The sequence below is a fragment of the Nansenia antarctica genome (assembly GCF_963989245.1).
Source record: "Nansenia antarctica genome assembly, chromosome: 19".
Taxonomy (NCBI): Eukaryota; Metazoa; Chordata; class Actinopteri; order Argentiniformes; family Microstomatidae; genus Nansenia; species Nansenia antarctica.
Window position 1 is genome coordinate 24608427 of NC_137692.1, and position 19632 is coordinate 24628058.

Here is a 19632-nt window from a genome sequence, read left to right on the forward strand (position 1 = left end):
AGATTTTTTTTGCGCAACGGTGTGAAAACGCTTGTGTGGCTGGGGATCAGATCGACTCAGTAATTGCGTTTCGTCACGGTGTAGCCTAGCCCTAAATCATCATGACAGGGATCGCAAAAATAGCAAGACAAAAGATAAAAGCACAGTCTAACTTTGTGCGAGTGTTTTATATCATCTTCTGGAATGAGATCAGCTCAGAAAAAGTTTGTCAGTTTCCACTGCAAAGTGAAGAAACACTTGAATATCATGTTGAAAAACACTTGACAAAAACAATATGGCAATGCTATTGCAGTGATTTTACAAGCCAATGTCAGCACAAATTAACTGTGTCCGTTCTGTAATAGATACAGTCTATCTATACACACAGTGATGCACTTTCTCTGCCATTTATTTTTCTTTCCATTGTCCGTTGTCTGTCCCTTTGTGAAATGAACTTGCATCGTGTTGTCTCTCTTTGAGCCAGTGACACTGACAGTTTTCCCATTTGTGCCATGTCATGCTGACTCTATTAAGGTTCAACAGCTAATCTTTATCATAAAAAAATGGGAAGTTTGGTTTGCAGGATGAATGAAAATACAACTACATACATACAAAAAAAGCACATGTGGTATACCAATGTTTCTGTGAGTCCCTATATTTTGGATTAGCTCTTTATTTGAAAGGGATCAGAATGAAAGATAAGGGTCAGAATGTAAGACTTTGTAAGACATACCCACCACAGATGGGTAAGACAAAAAACGGGAGATCAAGGAGGGGTACAACAGCAGACATCTAACTGGTATGTTAAGATACTGGAAGGTATCTTATCTCAGGTCTAGACTTGGGCATGAGGAGAGGGCATGCTCCAAGCTAACAAGGTGTCGTCCACATGCAGCACCAACAAACAATGAATGTTGACAGTTAACGCTCATTACCCCCTTGTCAGAAGATGCCATGTGACACGACACGTCAGGCAGCAATATAAACACAACTCTCCATTGTAGGAGGAGATTCTTGATTGTGTCGGCAAATACCACGGTTGAGGTGAGGTATGTGCCTCTAGATGCTGTTCTTGGGTCAGGTTGAGCAATGTGATCATGCAAAATCACAGGTCTGTCTACCTGCAGGCATAGATCGGGCGAGACATTGTTGCATTTGTGAAGGGATTTGTAATCTTGTTTACATGTTTACATGTTTGCATAAATGAATTGTTGCAGACAGATTTGAGAAGATTAGCGGTGTTGCGTTGTTATGGTTCCAGTTAATTCCAGGTCCATTCTAGAATTCCATTCTGGGTCTACAGACGCTGCAGTCTTCTCCCTCGGGTTGAGGATGAAGGCATGCATGGCACCATGGCTCTCTTCAGTCAAAGTGTGTGGACCCTGCAGGCTGAAATTAACTCACATTTCATGTCAAATACATACAGTAGATGTCAAATACATCAGCTGCACTAACTTGACTTATTTTGCTATAAAGAAACCAATAGAATAATCTCAAAAACAATTTCTGGTCTTTTACATATGCATTAGATATTAAGCGGGCAGTTCCCAAACTCTTGATTTCAAACTGGGGTGCCCTGAGAAAATCTAACTAACCTCTATGATTTTATAATAATTTTTAAAAAGACACACACATTTTTATTTTGTATGAAGACAAACATTGTCTGTGTCTTTAAAAACGAAATGAACTTGATTGTCTGTCTATTGCACCTGTAGCCTGTAGTGTTTTTCATATCCAACCTATTAGGATATTAGGATATTTGGGGGCGATTAGAATACAATTGTCATATTTGTTGGCATAGCCAGCAATCAAGTTGTTATTCAGGAAATTATTGATGTCAATTTGGGGTCACGATACAAAAACGTTTGGGAACCTCCGTTGGCCTTTTGGTAAAGTGGTCATTAATTTCACACTTGGTCTCGATAGTGCGCAGAGCACGATGGCACGAAACGCAATAGGCCTACAACACGGCAGTGAATCATTCCCAAGGTACACAAGTAATCCAGGAATATGCTAGACACTGGTTTTAGGTCAGTTCTGCGATGTTCTCCCTAATAGTTAATAAACTGTGTCCTAGAACTGTGGCTAGACACAACTTCACCCCGGAGCCTGAAGCTGACTCATGGCTGGTGATTAATACCAGTGGTCTACAAGGTGTATGGCTTTCACTTTAGGGGCTATATTGGTAAAGAGCGGGATTTGGGGGACGGAAGAAGGTGGTGGTGGTGGGGGATGTTAGGGAAGAGACCAGATTAGCCTGTGGGAGACTTTATTCTTTCTTTTTTTGATAATCAGTTAAATGCATAGTAATCAAATGATGCATGCTTTAAAAACAGCTACAATATCCTGAAGAATTGCTGGAAATTGTTCCAAGTGAAAGTGATGAGGTAGGCGTGCTGGTACCCTGTACATCAGATATCGTGGATATTAGAACAGAGTCCTGCAATTCTTTTCGGCCAATCACAATGCTTAATTGTCTAACCGTAACTTTCTATCCAGTTGATCTGAATGCATGCAAATTGGAGGGAAAGTGATAGTGAGTTTAGAAAGGGATGGACGGCAGGCCTGGGGGTTGCCCAAGGCAAGGTGAGGGCACGGAATGTGTAGTGGGCCAGCCCAGCGCCCTAAACCGTTGATCGCGGCTTGGGGGCAAGATCTCCCTGGAATGCACGTGCCCAAGATCTCCCTGGAATGCACGTGCCCAAGATCTCCCTGGAATGCACGTGCCCATGTCACTGACACCAGCACCTCCCCTGGTCGTTGGGGGGGGGGGGGGAGGAGGAGCTAGGGGGAATAGCGCCTGTTCGGGGGGGGGGGGGGGGGGGGAGGAGCTAGGGGGGAATAGCGCCTGTTCGGGGGGGGAGAGGAGCTAGGGGGAATAGCGCCTGTTCCGGGGGAGGGGGGGAGAGGAGCTAGGGGGAATAGCTCCTGATCGGGGGGGGGGGGGGGGAGAGGAGCTAGGGGGAATAGCTCCTGATCGGGGGGGGAGGGGGGGAGAGGAGCTAGGGGGAATAGCTCCTGATCGGGGGGGGGGGGGGGGAGAGGAGCTAGGGGGAATAGCTCCTGATCGGGGGGGGGGGGGGGGGAGAGGAGCTAGGGGGAATAGCTCCTGATCGGGGGGGGGGGGGGGGAGAGGAGCTAGGGGGAATAGCGCCTATCGGAGGGGGGGAGAGGAGCTAGGGGGGAATAGCTCCTGATCGGGGGGGGGGGGGGGAGAGGAGCTAGGGGGAATAGCTCCTGATCGGGGGGGAGGGGGGGAGAGGAGCTAGGGGGAATAGCTCCTGATCGGGGGGGGGGGGGGGAGAGGAGCTAGGGGGAATAGCGCCTATCGGAGGGGGGGAGAGGAGCTAGGGGGAATAGCTCCTGATCGGGGGGGGGGGGGGGGAGAGGAGCTAGGGGGGAATAGCGCCTATCGGAGGGGGGAGAGGAGCTAGGGGGGAATAGCGCCTATCGGAGGGGGGAGAGGAGCTAGGGGGGAATAGCGCCTATCGGAGGGGGGGAGAGGAGCTAGGGGGGAATAGCGCCTATCGGAGGGGGGGAGAGGAGCTAGGGGGGAATAGCGCCTATCGGAGGGGGGGAGAGGAGCTAGGGGGGAATAGCGCCTATCGGAGGGGGGAGAGGAGCTAGGGGGGAATAGCGCCTATCGGAGGGGGGGAGAGGAGCTAGGGGGGAATAGCGCCTATCGGAGGGGGGGAGAGGAGCTAGGGGGGAATAGCGCCTATCGGAGGGGGGGAGAGGAGCTAGGGGGAATAGCTCCTGATCGGGGGGGGGGGGGGGGAGAGGAGCTAGGGGGAATAGCTCCTGATCGGGGGGGGGGGGGGGAGAGGAGCTAGGGGGGAATAGCGCCTATCGGAGGGGGGGAGAGGAGCTAGGGGGGAATAGCGCCTATCGGAGGGGGGGAGAGGAGCTAGGGGGGAATAGCGCCTATCGGAGGGGGGGAGAGGAGCTAGGGGGGAATAGCGCCTATCGGGGGGGGGGAGAGGAGCTAGGGGGGAATAGCTCCTGATCGGGGGGGGGGGGGGGGAGAGGAGCTAGGGGGAATAGCTCCTGATCGGGGGGGGGGGGGGGGAGAGGAGCTAGGGGGGAATAGCGCGATCGTCCCCGAGCTGCGTCCTCCTGTTGATGCTCTTCAACGGCAGGTGGCTCGTGACTGTTCATGCATGTGCTGGTCGGACCCACGACCAGGGCAGCTCTCCAAGGCGGACTCAGCCCCCCCCCCAAAAGGAAGGAGGATAAGGAGGGGGGGGGGGGGTCCTTCGCCAGCTCGCTCTCCCTGTCTCTTGCTGGGCCTCCGGTTTTGTTGCGGGGGGGCTGGGTGGGTGCCCCACACTAGGTCGGTGTCCCGGTAGTCATTGTCGTGTTGTATTGTATTGTTATTGTATTATATTATCACTATTACACCAACACCGTCCTTAAAAAGGGAATATATATATATATATATATATGTTGTGTTTGTTTAAGTTTTGTGTTTTTATTCTCAAGTGTATTCTTCTTCTTCTTATTATTATTATTATTATTATTGTTATTATTATTATTATTGTTATTATTATTGTTATTATTATTATATACTTCTCTGCCACACTCCTCTCTTCATTCATTCATTCATTCATTCATTCATTCGTTCATTCAAATACATTTTTCAACCACAATCAACAGCTCTAAAATTAGCCTACCCATGAGATACATTTCCATCCAGATCCCATTCGACGAGCACTCTTTACCTAACCTAACCTATGACCTGACCATTCGACTAGCACTCTTTCAGTCATATCAAAAGCAGCAAAACGCGAAGACAGTATCCTAAACCAGCTCAAAAGCAAAGCATACCACCTAGTTATTGAACACACTTCGAAATTAGGTTACAGACATCGGTTGATACACAGTGAATTATTGTATTTACATTGACAGCTAACTAACACTATTATGTCCACGGGCCATAAACATAAACGTTTGTAAATTCGCTCTAGAATCTGATCAGCACTCATGGGAATGCCTCTTGTCCAATCAAATTACTTGGTCCCTTATGACGTTGAACCCAGTGTGCGCTCCGGCGCTCTCAGAACCAATTTACGAACGCAGCCACAGTCTTGTTGACGTGCGTAAATCTGGGACGAAGCTCTCCTGCGGGCTCGACCAATGGGAGAGGCAGTAGCAGCAGCTCTCCTGCGGGCTCGACCAATGGGAGAGGCAGTAGCAGCAGCTCTCCTGCGGGCTCGACCAATGGGAGAGGCAGTAGCAGCAGCGACCCCTAACAGGAGGATGAGGATGAGGAAGAGGAAGATTATTGTAGCAAATAACTGTTGCGGTCTATCGGACTGGCCGAGATCAGAAAGTCCGAAGCGAGAGCCTGAAAAACTATTAATTAGAGATACAGCCCTCATTAAAACCTGTTATAACACAACTAACTGTTCCATGTCCAATACCAGAGATCTATAGCCTAGGCTACGAACAAAAGTTAACTTCGTTATACGTATTCACTGACATCACATGCAAATGAAGACTTTGCAAATGAATTAAATCTCGCATCATAATATCCTTCATATGCCACGGTTGTGGTAGTCCACGTGCGGGGAGTGGTGTCCATGAGACCAAGGCTGCACAGAGGATGGAGGGGGAGGCAGAATCCCCACGTTGTAGCCTTCGTTCGGTATCATCATAACTGGTTGTTGGTGATCGAAGGCGCTCTCCATCTCTCCATCTCTCCATCTCTCCATCTCTCCATCTGCATGGTGCAGGAGTGTTCTGGGTCCATCTGCATGGTGCAGGAGTGTTCTGGGTCCATCTGCATGGTGCAGGAGTGTTCTGGGTCCATCTGCATGCTGCAGGAGTGTTCTGGGTTCTGCTGAAAGCTGATGTCCGTCCGTCGCCTCCATAACCATGAGTGCATGTCTTCAGGTCAGGTCTTAAGACGACTTAAGACATCTTGACAGACAAAAATGTCTTATTTTGGTTAATTAAGACATCTTAATTAAGACATCTCAAGAGACAAGGTGATGGCTGGGTATGTCTCCAGTGAAAAGCGTCGAAAGTAATGAGCTATTTAGAGTGAATGATAGAGGATGGTGATGGTTGCACACACACACACACACACACACACACACACACACACACACACACACACATGACTGCATTTAAATAAGTAAAGACTTGTGGAGTGATGTCACTGGACCCTCAGCCAACTGCTCAAACTAATTTGAATGTTACGTTTATAAAAAGGAGTCATAACACTGCGCTTTAGGAATGTTGGTGTCAATTGTTGAAAAGAAATATTTATAAGGCTATATATATCCATGTATTCTGCATGTCAGACACTTAGAGTTTTTGACTATATAATCTAATATCTAATGCAAATTTTTTACCATATTTGAATATTAGGCTACATATTGTCCTATGTCATTTTCAGGAATGTATACGCTATAACTCGTGACGTTAGAATTATAAGGTTCTATCTCCATTTTTGTCAAAATTGAGTTTTTTTTACATAATCTGATCCATTAGGTGTTTATTAATGGCTGTGTGGTGTTATTTTTAAAATGTTGACATTTTTGAGTTAGTAATTCATAAAATACAAAGGTTCCATCTCATAAAACATAATGTAATGTAAACACGTTGACGCTCAATATCTCTGAACTGCCCTAAACGGAGATAGAAACGTATCATTCTAAGCTCACGAACTGTTACGCTATTTGTGAATATTAACGTATTTACTATAGTTTCTATAATCGAACTTCTTCTGATGTTCTTGTTTTGATTTTGATGGCTGCAACGCCCACATGTATATGTTTTCGATGTATGTATGTATGTATGTATGTATGTATGTGTATGTATGTATGTATGTATGTATGTATGTATGTATGTGTGTGTATGTATGTATGTATGTATGTATGTATGTATGTATGTATGTATGTATGTATGTATGTATGTATGTATGTATGTATGTATGTATGTACTGTACTGTACAGCATTGATTGTTTCATTCATATAGCAGTTTTAGCTTATGGTTTGTTTTGTTTAATCTATACAATGTACACATACAGACTGCACTTTCTCTCCCTAGGATTATGGTGGATTAAAAGACCCTTTTGGATCAAGATGATCAGGGGATGGAATATAAAAGAGGCAGTTTATCATTATACTTTGACAAACTTACCTGCAAAGTGGAGATACAGACGTCCTGACTGCATGGCCAAGCACTGGGATTTCTGTTGATTTGGGAAAGAATAAGATAGAGAAACAGATAACATATTTAATAAGTCACAAGATTTATTTACTTAGGTTACATTTGTTTACACCTTGGTGGGACCGTTGGTTTATCTGCCGTTGAAATAACCAAGAAAAAAAAAACGGTCGTTGATGGGACACCGCTGAAAGGGCAATGCCCCCGGCCCTCACACCAAGCTGCAGAATGCCATAGCTCATCTTGCCTGTCATTACATGACGTTAGAATCATAAGGTTCTATCTCCATTTTTGTCAAAATTGAGTTTTTTGCATAATCTGATCCATTAGGTGTTTATTAATGCCTGTGTGGTGTTATTTTGAAAATGTTGATATTTTTGAGTTAATAATTCATAAAATACAAAGGTTCCATCTCACAAAACATAATGGAATGTAAAAACTTTGACGCTCAATATCTCTGAACTGCCCTAAACGGAGATAGAACCTTATCATTCTAAACTCACGATTAGGCTATGTGTTTTCCGTTTTTTTCCCGTTTTTTAGTTTTTTAGCTTGAGACAACATTGTATTAACGCCTATTTCGATTTCGAATGTTTATATGTCTTGATCTAAAAAGATAACGGGAGTATTACCGACCAGTGGGGGTAATAATAGATATTCAATAAAGTATGACAACATTATTTCCATTTGGATTCAAGCCATCTTATTTTTTATTTTTTATTAAAATAATCAAACTATGATCATGAAACATAAGCAAGTTAATATAATGCCCGTGCATCGCTCAAATGTTGCCCAAGTTATTGGTGTATCCAAAGTTGACCAAAGGCGCTGTGGGTCACCCGAGAGTAGTATTTAGAATTACACAGTCAATATACATAGTCCATAGAGGCATACCGCCCCACCCAACTCCCGGACAAAGGAATGGGGTGCTAATTCACAATTAATTTGGTCACACACCGAAACGTCAATTACAGAGGTAAAAGTGTACATGGGAGCATTTCATTTTAATATTTAGTTGATCTGCAGGGGCTTTATTCCCAGCACCATAGAGTACATATAGCACGCATTTTGATACTGTAGGTATTTATGCATTAATTGTATATACAGTCGTTTTAATGGGCCATAAGCCATTGAATGCTTATAGCATGTCGTACCTCTTTGAGATAGGCCATGAGCTGGAATGAATGCTTGTAGTATGCAAGTATCACAATGCATATACACACAGTTGTTGCCTTCTCACCAAGCTGCTTCCCTATTGTCCTGTAGCCCATCCCAGCCTTGTGCAGGTCTACAATTTTGTCCCTGATGTCCTTAGAAAGCTCTTTGGTCTTGCCCATTGTGGAGAGGTTGGGGTCTGATTGATTGAGTGTGTGGAGAGGTGTCTTTTATAAAGGTAACGAGTTCAAACAGGTGCAGTTAATACAGGTAATGAGTGGAGAATAGGAGGGCTTCTTAAAGAAAAACTAACAGGTCTGTGAGAGCCGGAATTATTACTGGTTGGTAGGTGATCAAATACTTATTTCATACAATAAAATGCAAATTAATTATTTAAAAGTCATACAATGTGATTTTCTGGATTTTTGTTTTAGATTCCGTCTCTCACAGTTGAAGTGTACCTATGATAAACATTACAGACCTCTACATTCTTTCTAAGTGGGAAAACCTGCAAAATCAGCAGTGTATCAAATACTTGTTCTCCCCACTGTATATGAGCTTAAGATAGGTGATGTAGGTACGTTCATAACACTTTATACACAGCTGTCTCAAAGACAGACTATGATGACTGTTTCTCATGGAACTAAATAATCCAATAGTCAAAATTCCAAATTCCAATTCCAAAACTGTACAGGAACACTGTACTGTACAGGAACAATAGGTATTTAACTGTAGTTGTAAAAAAAAAAAAAAAAAAAACTGTTTCGTGTTAGCTTTCCATTGTACTCAGACAGGTTCAGACTAATCTAGGTGTTCGTGTACTGGGGAGAGGAGAGAGAAAATGTAGTATCGACATTAGCCAGGGTAATGTAATAGCTGTCAGCATTGGTCTTGTTCAAACACGTCTCCCTTCCTATCTCTCTCGGAATCCTAGTTACCCTCAAACACCACCAACCCTCAGAGAGGCCATGTTCAAACTAGGACTTGTTGGCTTATAGATTATAGTATACTTTTTAAAATTAATGTTGGGGTCAATTTAGTTTCATCTCAGGTAATAAAATGGGAAGGAATTAGAAGTCAAGGCTGAAGCCAGTAAGTCTATAGAATGTGTTCGTTTTTTTGCATTGTTCAATACATTGTCATAATCGGGGCAACCGTCTGCCCCCTCGATCCTATCCCCTCCCCCTTTCTTCAATCCATTTCCAAAGACCTCCTTCCGTTCTTTACCACCATAATCAATTCCTCTCTATATCCACAGGATCTGACCCAGCTGCCTTTAAGACAGCCAGAGGTCAAGTATCTTCTCAAGAAACCAACACTTGACCTTGCTGTCCGTAACTACAGAACCGGTATCACTTTTCTCCTTCATATCTAAAACCCTTGAACTGTACTGTCTCTTTATCTCTCACTATCTCTTTTAGAACAACCTCCTTGACCCTTGACCCTCACCAATCTCTTTTAGAACAACCCCCTTGACCCTCACCAATCATCTGGCTTTAAGGCTGCATGGGCTCTCCACTGAGACTGTTCTCGTTGCTGTCATGGAAGAAGCCCTCCACTCAGCTCCAGCTTCCTCCCTCTCCTCAGCTCTCACTCATTCTTCTGGATCTTTCTGCTGCATTTGACACAGTGAACCACCCGATCGTTCTCTCCACCCTCTCAGAACATGACTCTGACACTCTCTGGCTCTACACTCCCCTGGTTTGCATCCTGCTTGGCCGATCATTCTTACCAGGTGACGTGGAGAGGATCACTGTCCTCTCCTCCAGTCCCTCGCCATCCTAGGGCCTTTACTGTTCTCTCTCTATGCCAAATCTCTTGGCTCTGTCATTTCCTCACATGCTTTCTCCTACCACTGCTGTGCAGATGACAGTCAACTCTTTATCTCCGATTCACAGGTGACGGACAACCTGTGTCTCTGCATGTCTTGCAGACATCTCTGCTTGGATGTCTGCCCACTACCTCAAGCTCAACCTTAACAAGAATGAGCTGCTCTTCCTCCCTGGGAAAGCCTTCCTGCCCTCTCCAAGACTTCTCCATCACACTAACGAACTCTATTGTGACCTCTTCCCAGACAACCAAGAATCTTGGGGTGATCCTTGACAACCACTTATCCTGTGCGGCAATCGTCACGGCGACAGCACACTCCTGTATGTAGATTTCCTCTATAACATTAAAAGGACGTGTCCATTCCTCACGAGAGAAGCTGCACAACTCTTGGTCCAGACAACTTGTGATCTCCCACCTTGACTACTGCAATGCACTCTTGACCAGGGCTCCCTGCCTCCACCATCAGACCTCTGCAGCTCATCCAGAATGCTGCCACTCGGTGTTCAATCTCCCATGTCACCCCCCCACCCGCGCTCCCTTCACTGACTCCCAGTTGCATCAGATTCAAGACCCTGGTGCTCCTCTATTGGGTGGCAAAGGGAACAGCCCCTCCCTACTTGCAAGCAATGGTCAGCCCCCAAAGCCCTGCCCGATCACTCCGCTCTTCCACCTCAGCTGGCCGCCTGACACTGCGTAGATATGCAGCAGTCACGCGACTCTGTCACAACTATGAGGTGTAATAATCAACCATAAGAATTATTTATGTTTGACCAGAGCATATAGAGTATTATTCCTGGTGTTGATGAGAACAATGGTAGATTATTTTTTTCACAATTTAGAATTACTGACTGTATATTATATATATGTATATATTACTGACTGTTGGTTTGTCTTGTCCTGTCTTGCACCTGTCCTGCTGTAAACCGTGCTCCACTGTCCCAAACCAAATTCCTAACATGTTTACATGTCATGGCAATAAAGTCTTCTGATTCTGATTCTGATTCTGATACTCCAATCGCATAAATGCAAACTTGCCTTTACCTATCTCTCTTTCTTCTAGACATCTGTGGAACTTTGTTACCTAATCAATGCTTGGATTGATTTTCCTCATCTCACTTATTTGGCATAAAATGTAAACACACCTCATGGTTTGGGAAAAGTCTTATGGGTTTTTCCATCTGATTCACACCTAAACAATGAGTATTCTATCAGTTTGTGTAGTATCATAAATGGTTTTACTTTATGACTTTATGATATGGTAATATTATATCATAACATCAAAGTCAAACCTGGTGTGATACTATTTTATTCTTTTTTTCTTTTCTTTTTGAAGCAACAAAGTGTTTAATTCTTCTCATTCCAAAAGAAGTTATTGTTGCAGTTGGCTTGAATGGCAGAAGGAGTCATGCCTGTCAGATGCTCATGCTTCAGGGTATAACAGTTGTTCCTCACTCCTCACCTCAACCTCTGCGTTTACAGTATACATGTGTTCCAATAAAGTTGTTTTCAATTCCACAATTATTGCTATCTTCAAAGGACGTTGAAGTTAAATTAATTATGTTTTGTGTAGTCTACTTGAAGTTGTCAGCATGAGACACAGCATGAGACACTCAACCTGTTGAAGCTTTCAAACTTTTTGGGGGAAAACATTCCCTTCTACAAACTGGCTGGTTTATCTTTTATCTTGGGGCAGAATCATGAGCCTCAAAAGTTATGTGGTCTGATATTGATATTTTCCTCTTCGGGGGGAATTCAAATACTTGTCATGTCTTTTTGAAAAATGTAATGTACTTCTACCACCATTAGTCAATCATTGATTTCACAATAAAGGCTCCGAGCTACTCTGTGGGTGAGTGATGGGTGAGTGATTGTCTTGGCAAGTGAACATGCAGGCTTATCGGGCTGAATCGGGTTTTAAAGAGTCAAGGAGGGGTTTTCCACAACAGTTTATCAGGCACTTGGCATGATGAGGGTAGGACCTTTGAAACACCCAGTGGTTTGTTTGTTTGAACATTCCTTCTCACCTGAGTGTTCCCCTGAGTGTGTACTTTACTGAGTGTGTACTTTAGCAGCACTGTACATCCGGGACACGGGGAGCCCTATGCATCAATGATCTTGAGGCCAAATTGACATATCCATTTTCAAAAGGTAACTTAGTTGACACATTGGTTCAATGATTAAGGTTCAAGCTAATCTTTATTATTAAAAATGGGAAGTTTGGTTTGCAGGATGAATGAATTATTCATGAATATATTATATATATATATGAATGAATTAAATTAAAAGTACAGGATTAATGAAAATACAACTACTTACATTCTGTGAGTTGGCACCAGGCCAGGCTGAAATACATTCAGTAAATGTCAAATACATCAGCTCCACTTTACTTAATTTGCTATAAAGAAACCAATAGAATAATCTCAAAAGTGCAAACTCCAAGATAGTTCTATAGCTGTCTTTAAAAAAACATTACCCAAAACACTTTCAGGTATTTTACATATGCATTTGATATAATTGACCAGCAGTTCCCAAACTCTTGATTTCAATTTGGCATGCCCTGAGAAAATCTAACTAACCTCTATGATTTTAGCAAAAAAAAAGACACACACGTTTTTATTTTGAATGTATGAAAACAAACGTTGTCTGTGTCTTTAAAAACGAAATGAACTTGATTGTCTCTCTATTGCACCTGGAGCCTGTAGTGTTTTCATACCCAACCAATTAGAGGATATTTGGGGCGATTAGAATACACGAAAAAAACGTTTGGGAACCTCTGTACTACACTGGTCTCAGGTCAGTTCTGCGATGTTCTCCCTAATAGTTAAAGGAAAGACTTGGAGAGGATAAACTGGTCCTAGAACTGTTCCTAGACACCCCAGAGCCTGAAACTACTGACTTGGTGCTTAATACCAGCGGGCTTAGGTGTAGCCTATGCGTAGCTTTCACTTTAGAGGCTGAATTGGTAAAGAGCAGGATTCGAGCCAGACACACACATACAATGTACTGACAGTATAATTATTTGACATTATTTGTCATCTATAGTGTTCATGCTCCATACCCACCTCACAGCCTCTTAGCCTCGCGCAGCCTCCATCATTTATTGTTCTTATTGTTCGTATTTTTTTTGCCATTCTCCAAATTATTTGTTTCCTCTATTGGTAATTAAAATATACATGGCCAATAAAAGAATTCAGATTCTGATTGGGGGATGGAGGAAGGTGGTGGTAGAGGGAAGAGACTTTATTCGTTGTTGTTTTTTTATAACAAGTTAAATGCGTATAGCCTAATAATCAAGTGATGTGCTTCATCACGTGAATCCTGAGTGTTGATGTAACTGTTTGCAAGTGAAAGAAGTGATGAGGTAGGCGTGCTGATATCCTGTATATATCAGATAATTTAATTTAATTTTAATTTCATGGATATTAGAAGGACGGGAATGCTTATCGGCCGATCACAATGCCTAATTTTCTAAACGTAACTTTCCATCCACTTGTCTGAATGCATCCAAGTGATAGTGAGTGAAGTGAGGGATGGATATTCAAAATGATTTTTCTTTTGAGTTTTTTTTATTGTACAAAAAGAATCCATCGTAAGAAAAATAAACTATTTTTTATAAAACGGTAGAGGCAGACATCTTAAAAAAATAAAAATATTTCAACCACATTCAACAACAGCTCAAAAACAGACCCATACATACATACATACATACATACATACATACATACATACATACATACATACATACATACATACATACATACATACATACATACATACATACATACATTGCCATCCAAATCCCATTCGACTAGCACTCTTTCAGTCATATAAAAAATCAAAATCAGTAAAACGCAGACAGACAGTTAAACCAGCTCAAAAGCAAAGCATACCTAAGTTATTGAACAATTGCGAAACCTCGAAGTTAGGTCACAGACATCGGTTGATATACAGTGAATGGTATTTACATTGACAGCTCGTGAGCTTAGAATGATAAGGTTCTATCTCCGTTTAGGGCAGTTCAGAGATAATGTGAGATGGGACCTTTGTATTTTATGAATTACTAACTCAAAAATGTCCAACATAAAAAATAAAAAATAAAAAACACCACACAGGCATTAATAAACACCTAATGGATCAGATTATGTAAAAACATAAATAAATAAAAAAAATTACAAAAATTGAGATAGAACCTTATCATTCTAACATCACGAGCTAACACTATTATGGATTTCATAGGTAGCACATATCAGAACTCAGGTCCCGTGTGAAGTAGGTGCTGTCCACAGGTGGGGCGTAAACACAGTCTGTGGGTGTTGGACCCTGATGAAGTGTGTAGTCTGGGACGTCCCAGTAGGAGAGGCAGTAGCAGGGCTGGAGGTTACAGTGCTGGTAGTGGAGGTGCTCTGGGACGAAGGAACCGTTATACCCCCCCGAGTCCATCCTGGTCGGAGAGTTGTAACAGGAGGATGAGGAAGAGGAAGAGTATGAGGACTCCTGTGGAGAATAACTGTTGTAGTCTACCGGACTGGCCAGGTTCAGAGAGTCCGATGGTGAAGCGGGAGCCTGGAAAACAATAAATTAAGAGATACAGCCCTCATTAATAAACACTAATTAATTAAATAACACTAACCGTTCCATTTCCAATAGCAACATATCTACACCAACTGAATTAACTTCGTTATACGTATTCACTGACAGAACATGCAAATGAATGAATGAATGAATGAATGAATGGTCTTTATTGTCATTAATACAGTACAGGTACCAAACAACGAAATTTGGGAGGGGGGGCTCCCCTGGTGCTAGGAAAAAAATACTAAAAACAAGAAGGGAAAAGAGCTGGTTTACATAAATAATGTACACTATCCACTATACTATACTATACAAATAAAACACTGTGCTGTATGCTATGCTATACCTAACATTTCCTATTCTCTGAACCTTATGTTCCCGAGGGTTGTCATATTGCACATAGTGTTATTGCACATTCATTTAAAGTGTCGCAGTTTGCAGGTTTGAAATGTTCACAGTTGTGTTTCAGTATTGCACTTGATTACATGAAGACGTTTGCAAATCAATTGAATTTCGCATCATTGATCCTTACCATGCCACGGGTGTGGTAGTCCACGTGCGGGGAGTGGAGGTGTCCATGAGACCAAGGCTGCACAGAGGATGGAGGGGGTCCAGGGGGGGGCAGAATCCCCACGTTGTAGCCTTCGTTCGGTATCATCATAACTGGTTGTTGATGATCGGATGGTTGTTGATCCATCTGCATGCTGCACGAGTGTTCTGGGTAGGACCGCTGCTGAAAGCTGATGTCCTCTCCAGTGAAAGCGTCGAAGTAATGAGCTATTTAGAGTGAATGATAGAGAATGAAGTAATGAGCTATTTAGAATGAATGACAGAGGGTGGGGTGGTGATGATGGGTGCATACAAACAGGAGGGCATTTAAATGAGTAAAGACTTGCGAGTGATGTCACTGGACCATCAGCTAACTGTTAGAACGAATTTGAATGAATGCACAAACTTGCATTGGATTCGTTGCATTGCTTGGAATGTTGGTGTCAATTGTTAAAAAAAGAAGTATAAGCTATAATGCAATGTATTAGGCTGGTCGTTGGCAATACTTGTAAGTGTCCACTTAGAGTTTTTAACTAGCTATATAATCTAATGCAATAACATTTTAGCATTTGTACCGATTAACGTATCTATGCTCGAACTTCTTCTATTTGATGGGTTGTTTTGATGACCGCAACGCCCACATTTACAAGACTAAATGTAAGTAGCCTAACTGTAGCTACTAAAGGCTACTGTACATATTTCTTTGTTCAAATAGCAGTTTTAGTTTATGGTTTGTTTTGTTCAGTGTATGCATAGGCCTAGACAATTGCACTTTCTCTGATGGTGGATTAAAAGACACTTTTGGATCAAGATTATCAGGGGATGGAATATAAATAGCCAATTTATCATCCTGTATCTGAACTTACCTGGCAACGTGGAGATACAGACGTCCTGACTGGCCAAGCACTGGGATTTCTGTTGATTTGGGAAAGAATAAGATAGAGAAACAAGATAAAACAGCTTTAATAGCCTAAGGCGCGCGCTTTACTTACTTGGTTAAGTGTTTTACATAGCCTATAGTGTTCTCGTTCCGTTCAATTATTTGCAAAGATATATTGTCCAGTCTTTTTTTTTTATTTTAAGGGTTGCACATTGGAACTCCGTGTGTGTGTGTGTGTGTGTGTGTGTGTGTGTGTGTGTGTGTGTGTGTGTGTGTGTGTGTGTGTGTGCGTGTGTGTGTGTGTGTGTGTGGGGGGGGGGGGGGGGGCGGGAGAGGAACCGGACTCTTACCGTTTTAACAGTTTTAACTCTCTCCGCCTGCAGGGCTCTCCGCTGCTGCAGTAACTCTTTAACGGTGGTCTTCACGCGCACACCCTGGTACACCTTCGCGTTGTCTTCCGTGGAAATAACCAAGAAAAGAGTTGTCGTTGAGCGAAATCACTGGAAGGTCCATGTAACCCCGGCCCCCACGCGAATAAAGACCATTCATTCATTCATTCATTCATTCATTCATTCATTCACACACCCCAAGCTACAGAATTCCACAGCTCCTCCAAGCCTTTCTTTAGGCTATAGGCTATATTCACCCGTTTTCTTTCACTTAGCTTGAGACAACATTGTAGCCTAAGATCATTAAGACCTCGAATGTTATATAGCCTATCTCTTGAGCCAAATAAAACGTGATACAATTTACCGACCAACTGTTTTTTGATATTCAATAAAGTGTGACAAAATCAGTTCCATTTGGATTTAAGACATGCATCATATATTTTTTGACTGTCAAAATAATAATAAAAATATGGTCATGAGCAAAGTAATGCCCGTGCGTCGCTCCGATGTTGCCCGTGTTATTGGTCTCCAAGCTGAGCGCAAAGACGCGGCGGGTCTCAAGTCTTCCTGCGCGCCGCGCCCGAGAGAAGTATTTACAATAACACACAGTCACCCACCCATAGTCCACAGAGGCACAGAGCCGCCCCACCCAACCCACCCGGACAAAGGAAAGGTGCTAAAATGCTATTGTAAGTGTAACTTTTTAATACAATCAGACTATTCAAACGTGTTTAGATTCCATAGGGCTACATGAAATATAGTCTTAAACATTGCGATCGCATGAACATGAAACGCCGTGTGACAATAGCCATTTAATAATAGTGCATGTTAAATCAGAAGGCAGAATTGCTATGGGAAACGCCGCGCTCATAGCTAAAAGACAAAGAACAGCGCAATTTTGACTTAAATCAGGTGAAAATGTAAGACATGAGATCAAATTCGTGAAATGTAAAATAAGTAAGTCGCTTCTATATGCCGTCTGTGTGCGATGGCATTAATGTTGTGCGTTCCTTGCAAAGTACAAGGAAATAGGCTACGATGCATTGCTTGCGTCGATAGAAAGACTAACATTAATAGAATAGAAGCCCCCATTCACACCATCGCGTAAAGCAATGAGTTAGAAGTTAGATTATTTCAGCTGCAGATCAGGGCGTGAATGACCCATGCTTTTAAAATCAATTCAATATACAAGTTAAGTTACAGAATATCCATTGCATTAAGCTAAGCCACCCCTGACAAATGTTCATGTCCGATTGAAATGATTGGATAGGCTATGCATTGCATGGAGACATTATCCACTAAAACTAAATAACATATATGCATTATTATTTCGGAGTCTGATTAAAACGTAGTGCATTTCTTCGATGTCTAGGAATATAAATGAAATGGCGTATATAAACTGATGATTGAAAAATGATTAAGACGTCAGTAACGACGCCACTCAATGGTAGAAAGTCGTTAACACATCAGGAGTGGCACCATGTGTGTAACCCATGAGAGGTGATTTGATAAGAGCAGCTCGGTTGTCAAACCCATCGCCTTTAAATATTCATACACTGAAATGTCAGATCATGATTTGTCTTAAATGTGGCAAATAGTAAAGCTACGGAAAAGTAAAGCACATCCCCTTATCACCGCTTAAAATGATCCGTTTTGCATATTACAATGTAATTGTAATGACTGTAATGCGATTACAGTTGAAATGACTATGACAATATTTCATATTTAATTTACATTCCTAGGAATAAGATGATCTTTACGTCCATAGTGTGTTAGATCAGCGATGAACCATCGTTAAATACGTTGAAAACTATGTAGAAAAGTGACGTCTGAGCCAATGGCAAAATATTGTAATAGCAAATAGGCATCATGAAGGTAATAGGCATGGAACATGTCTTGGCACATTGTCGGATAGTATATTATATTAGGCTACTCTTTCGATAACGCACGAGTAGGTAACAGACATTATATCTGAGAAATGTTGTCTTTTAGACCAGAATCTGAACTCCCATGTTGAAGCTGTTCAATGTTAATTCTCTTCCAATTGTTTTGTTGTAACTTTTCTAAATGTCTATTTCTATTTCAGAGAACGAAATGTGAAGATAAACTCACCAGACATGACGATTAAAGACGATTAAAACGAAGAAAGCGATTCCTGCCAGAAGCCCTTCAGATCCCACAATGTCCTGTTTCTGGCTCACTTCTATGGGCTAGAACGAAATATTCACAAAAGTCTCACAAAATCTGCACATAAATCCCTCTAAACGGTGCCAGAGCATACACTAATATCGTAATATAGCTAGGGATATATTAGTTTGTGATTTTCTCCCTCCATGCCTACTATTTAAAACCCCTAGAACTCAATGATTTGACAATGATTTGATTGCGCGTTACTTTCAATTTGAATATTCAAAGGCTTCGCAAAAAGATGGATTTTTCCCTGAAATACACTGCACACGCACTTAAAACAAGTCCCCCTTTAATGGAATATAACACTATTTCATATCTAAACCGAAAAGAAAGCGACATTTTAAACATTTTATCAACCTTTTGTCATTCTTGCTCCACGGCCCATGGTACCGGCCTGATCTCATTAAGGACAGGGTTAGATGTGCTTTATAAACGTTGACAACTTCACACATCGCAAACAACATGTTTATTATGAAGGATACGCGCATAAGCGACGCAACACTTTAATATTTTAGCCTTATTTTAAACAATAATATAACATATCCTACATTGTGGGCGTGGCATGTCAGCAGCCATCTTTGCCATCCCTGACTCTGTCCTCCTTCAGCCAGGTGAATGACGTTTCTCTGACGCTTCTCTGACGTCATCGCTGCACATCTCCCCTACGGTTACAAATCAGATCATCCATGCTTTATTTAGCATTGGACTATTATGACCAATATTTGATTGAAATGAATCATTTCAGCCAGAGCCATAAATACTTATGTATCAGTTTTCCATTACAACATACATATCTTATTGGACATCCATATGGGCTATATGATTCGATATTAAGAGTAAAACTATGTCTTATGAATATGCTTCATGCTCAGATTCATGAGAATTAATCAATTTGAATCTCAAAAGTTCTA

The 19632-nt window shown here is 42.2% G+C and overlaps 1 protein-coding gene across 1 annotated transcript; it reads right to left on the reverse strand.

Moving 5' to 3' along the window:
* Positions 1-14371: 14371 nt before the first annotated feature.
* Positions 14372-19368, reverse strand: linc.pou2af1 (lnc RNA pou2af1; the record flags this gene model as incomplete). Its single annotated transcript, XM_080549081.1, has 5 exons — positions 14372-14704; positions 15246-15490; positions 16129-16177; positions 16493-16596; positions 19314-19368. The coding sequence occupies 5 exons, from the start codon at positions 19366-19368 to the stop codon at positions 14372-14374; spliced, it is 786 nt and encodes a 261-aa protein (XP_080405207.1).
* Between the last annotated feature and the right edge of the window lie 264 nt (positions 19369-19632).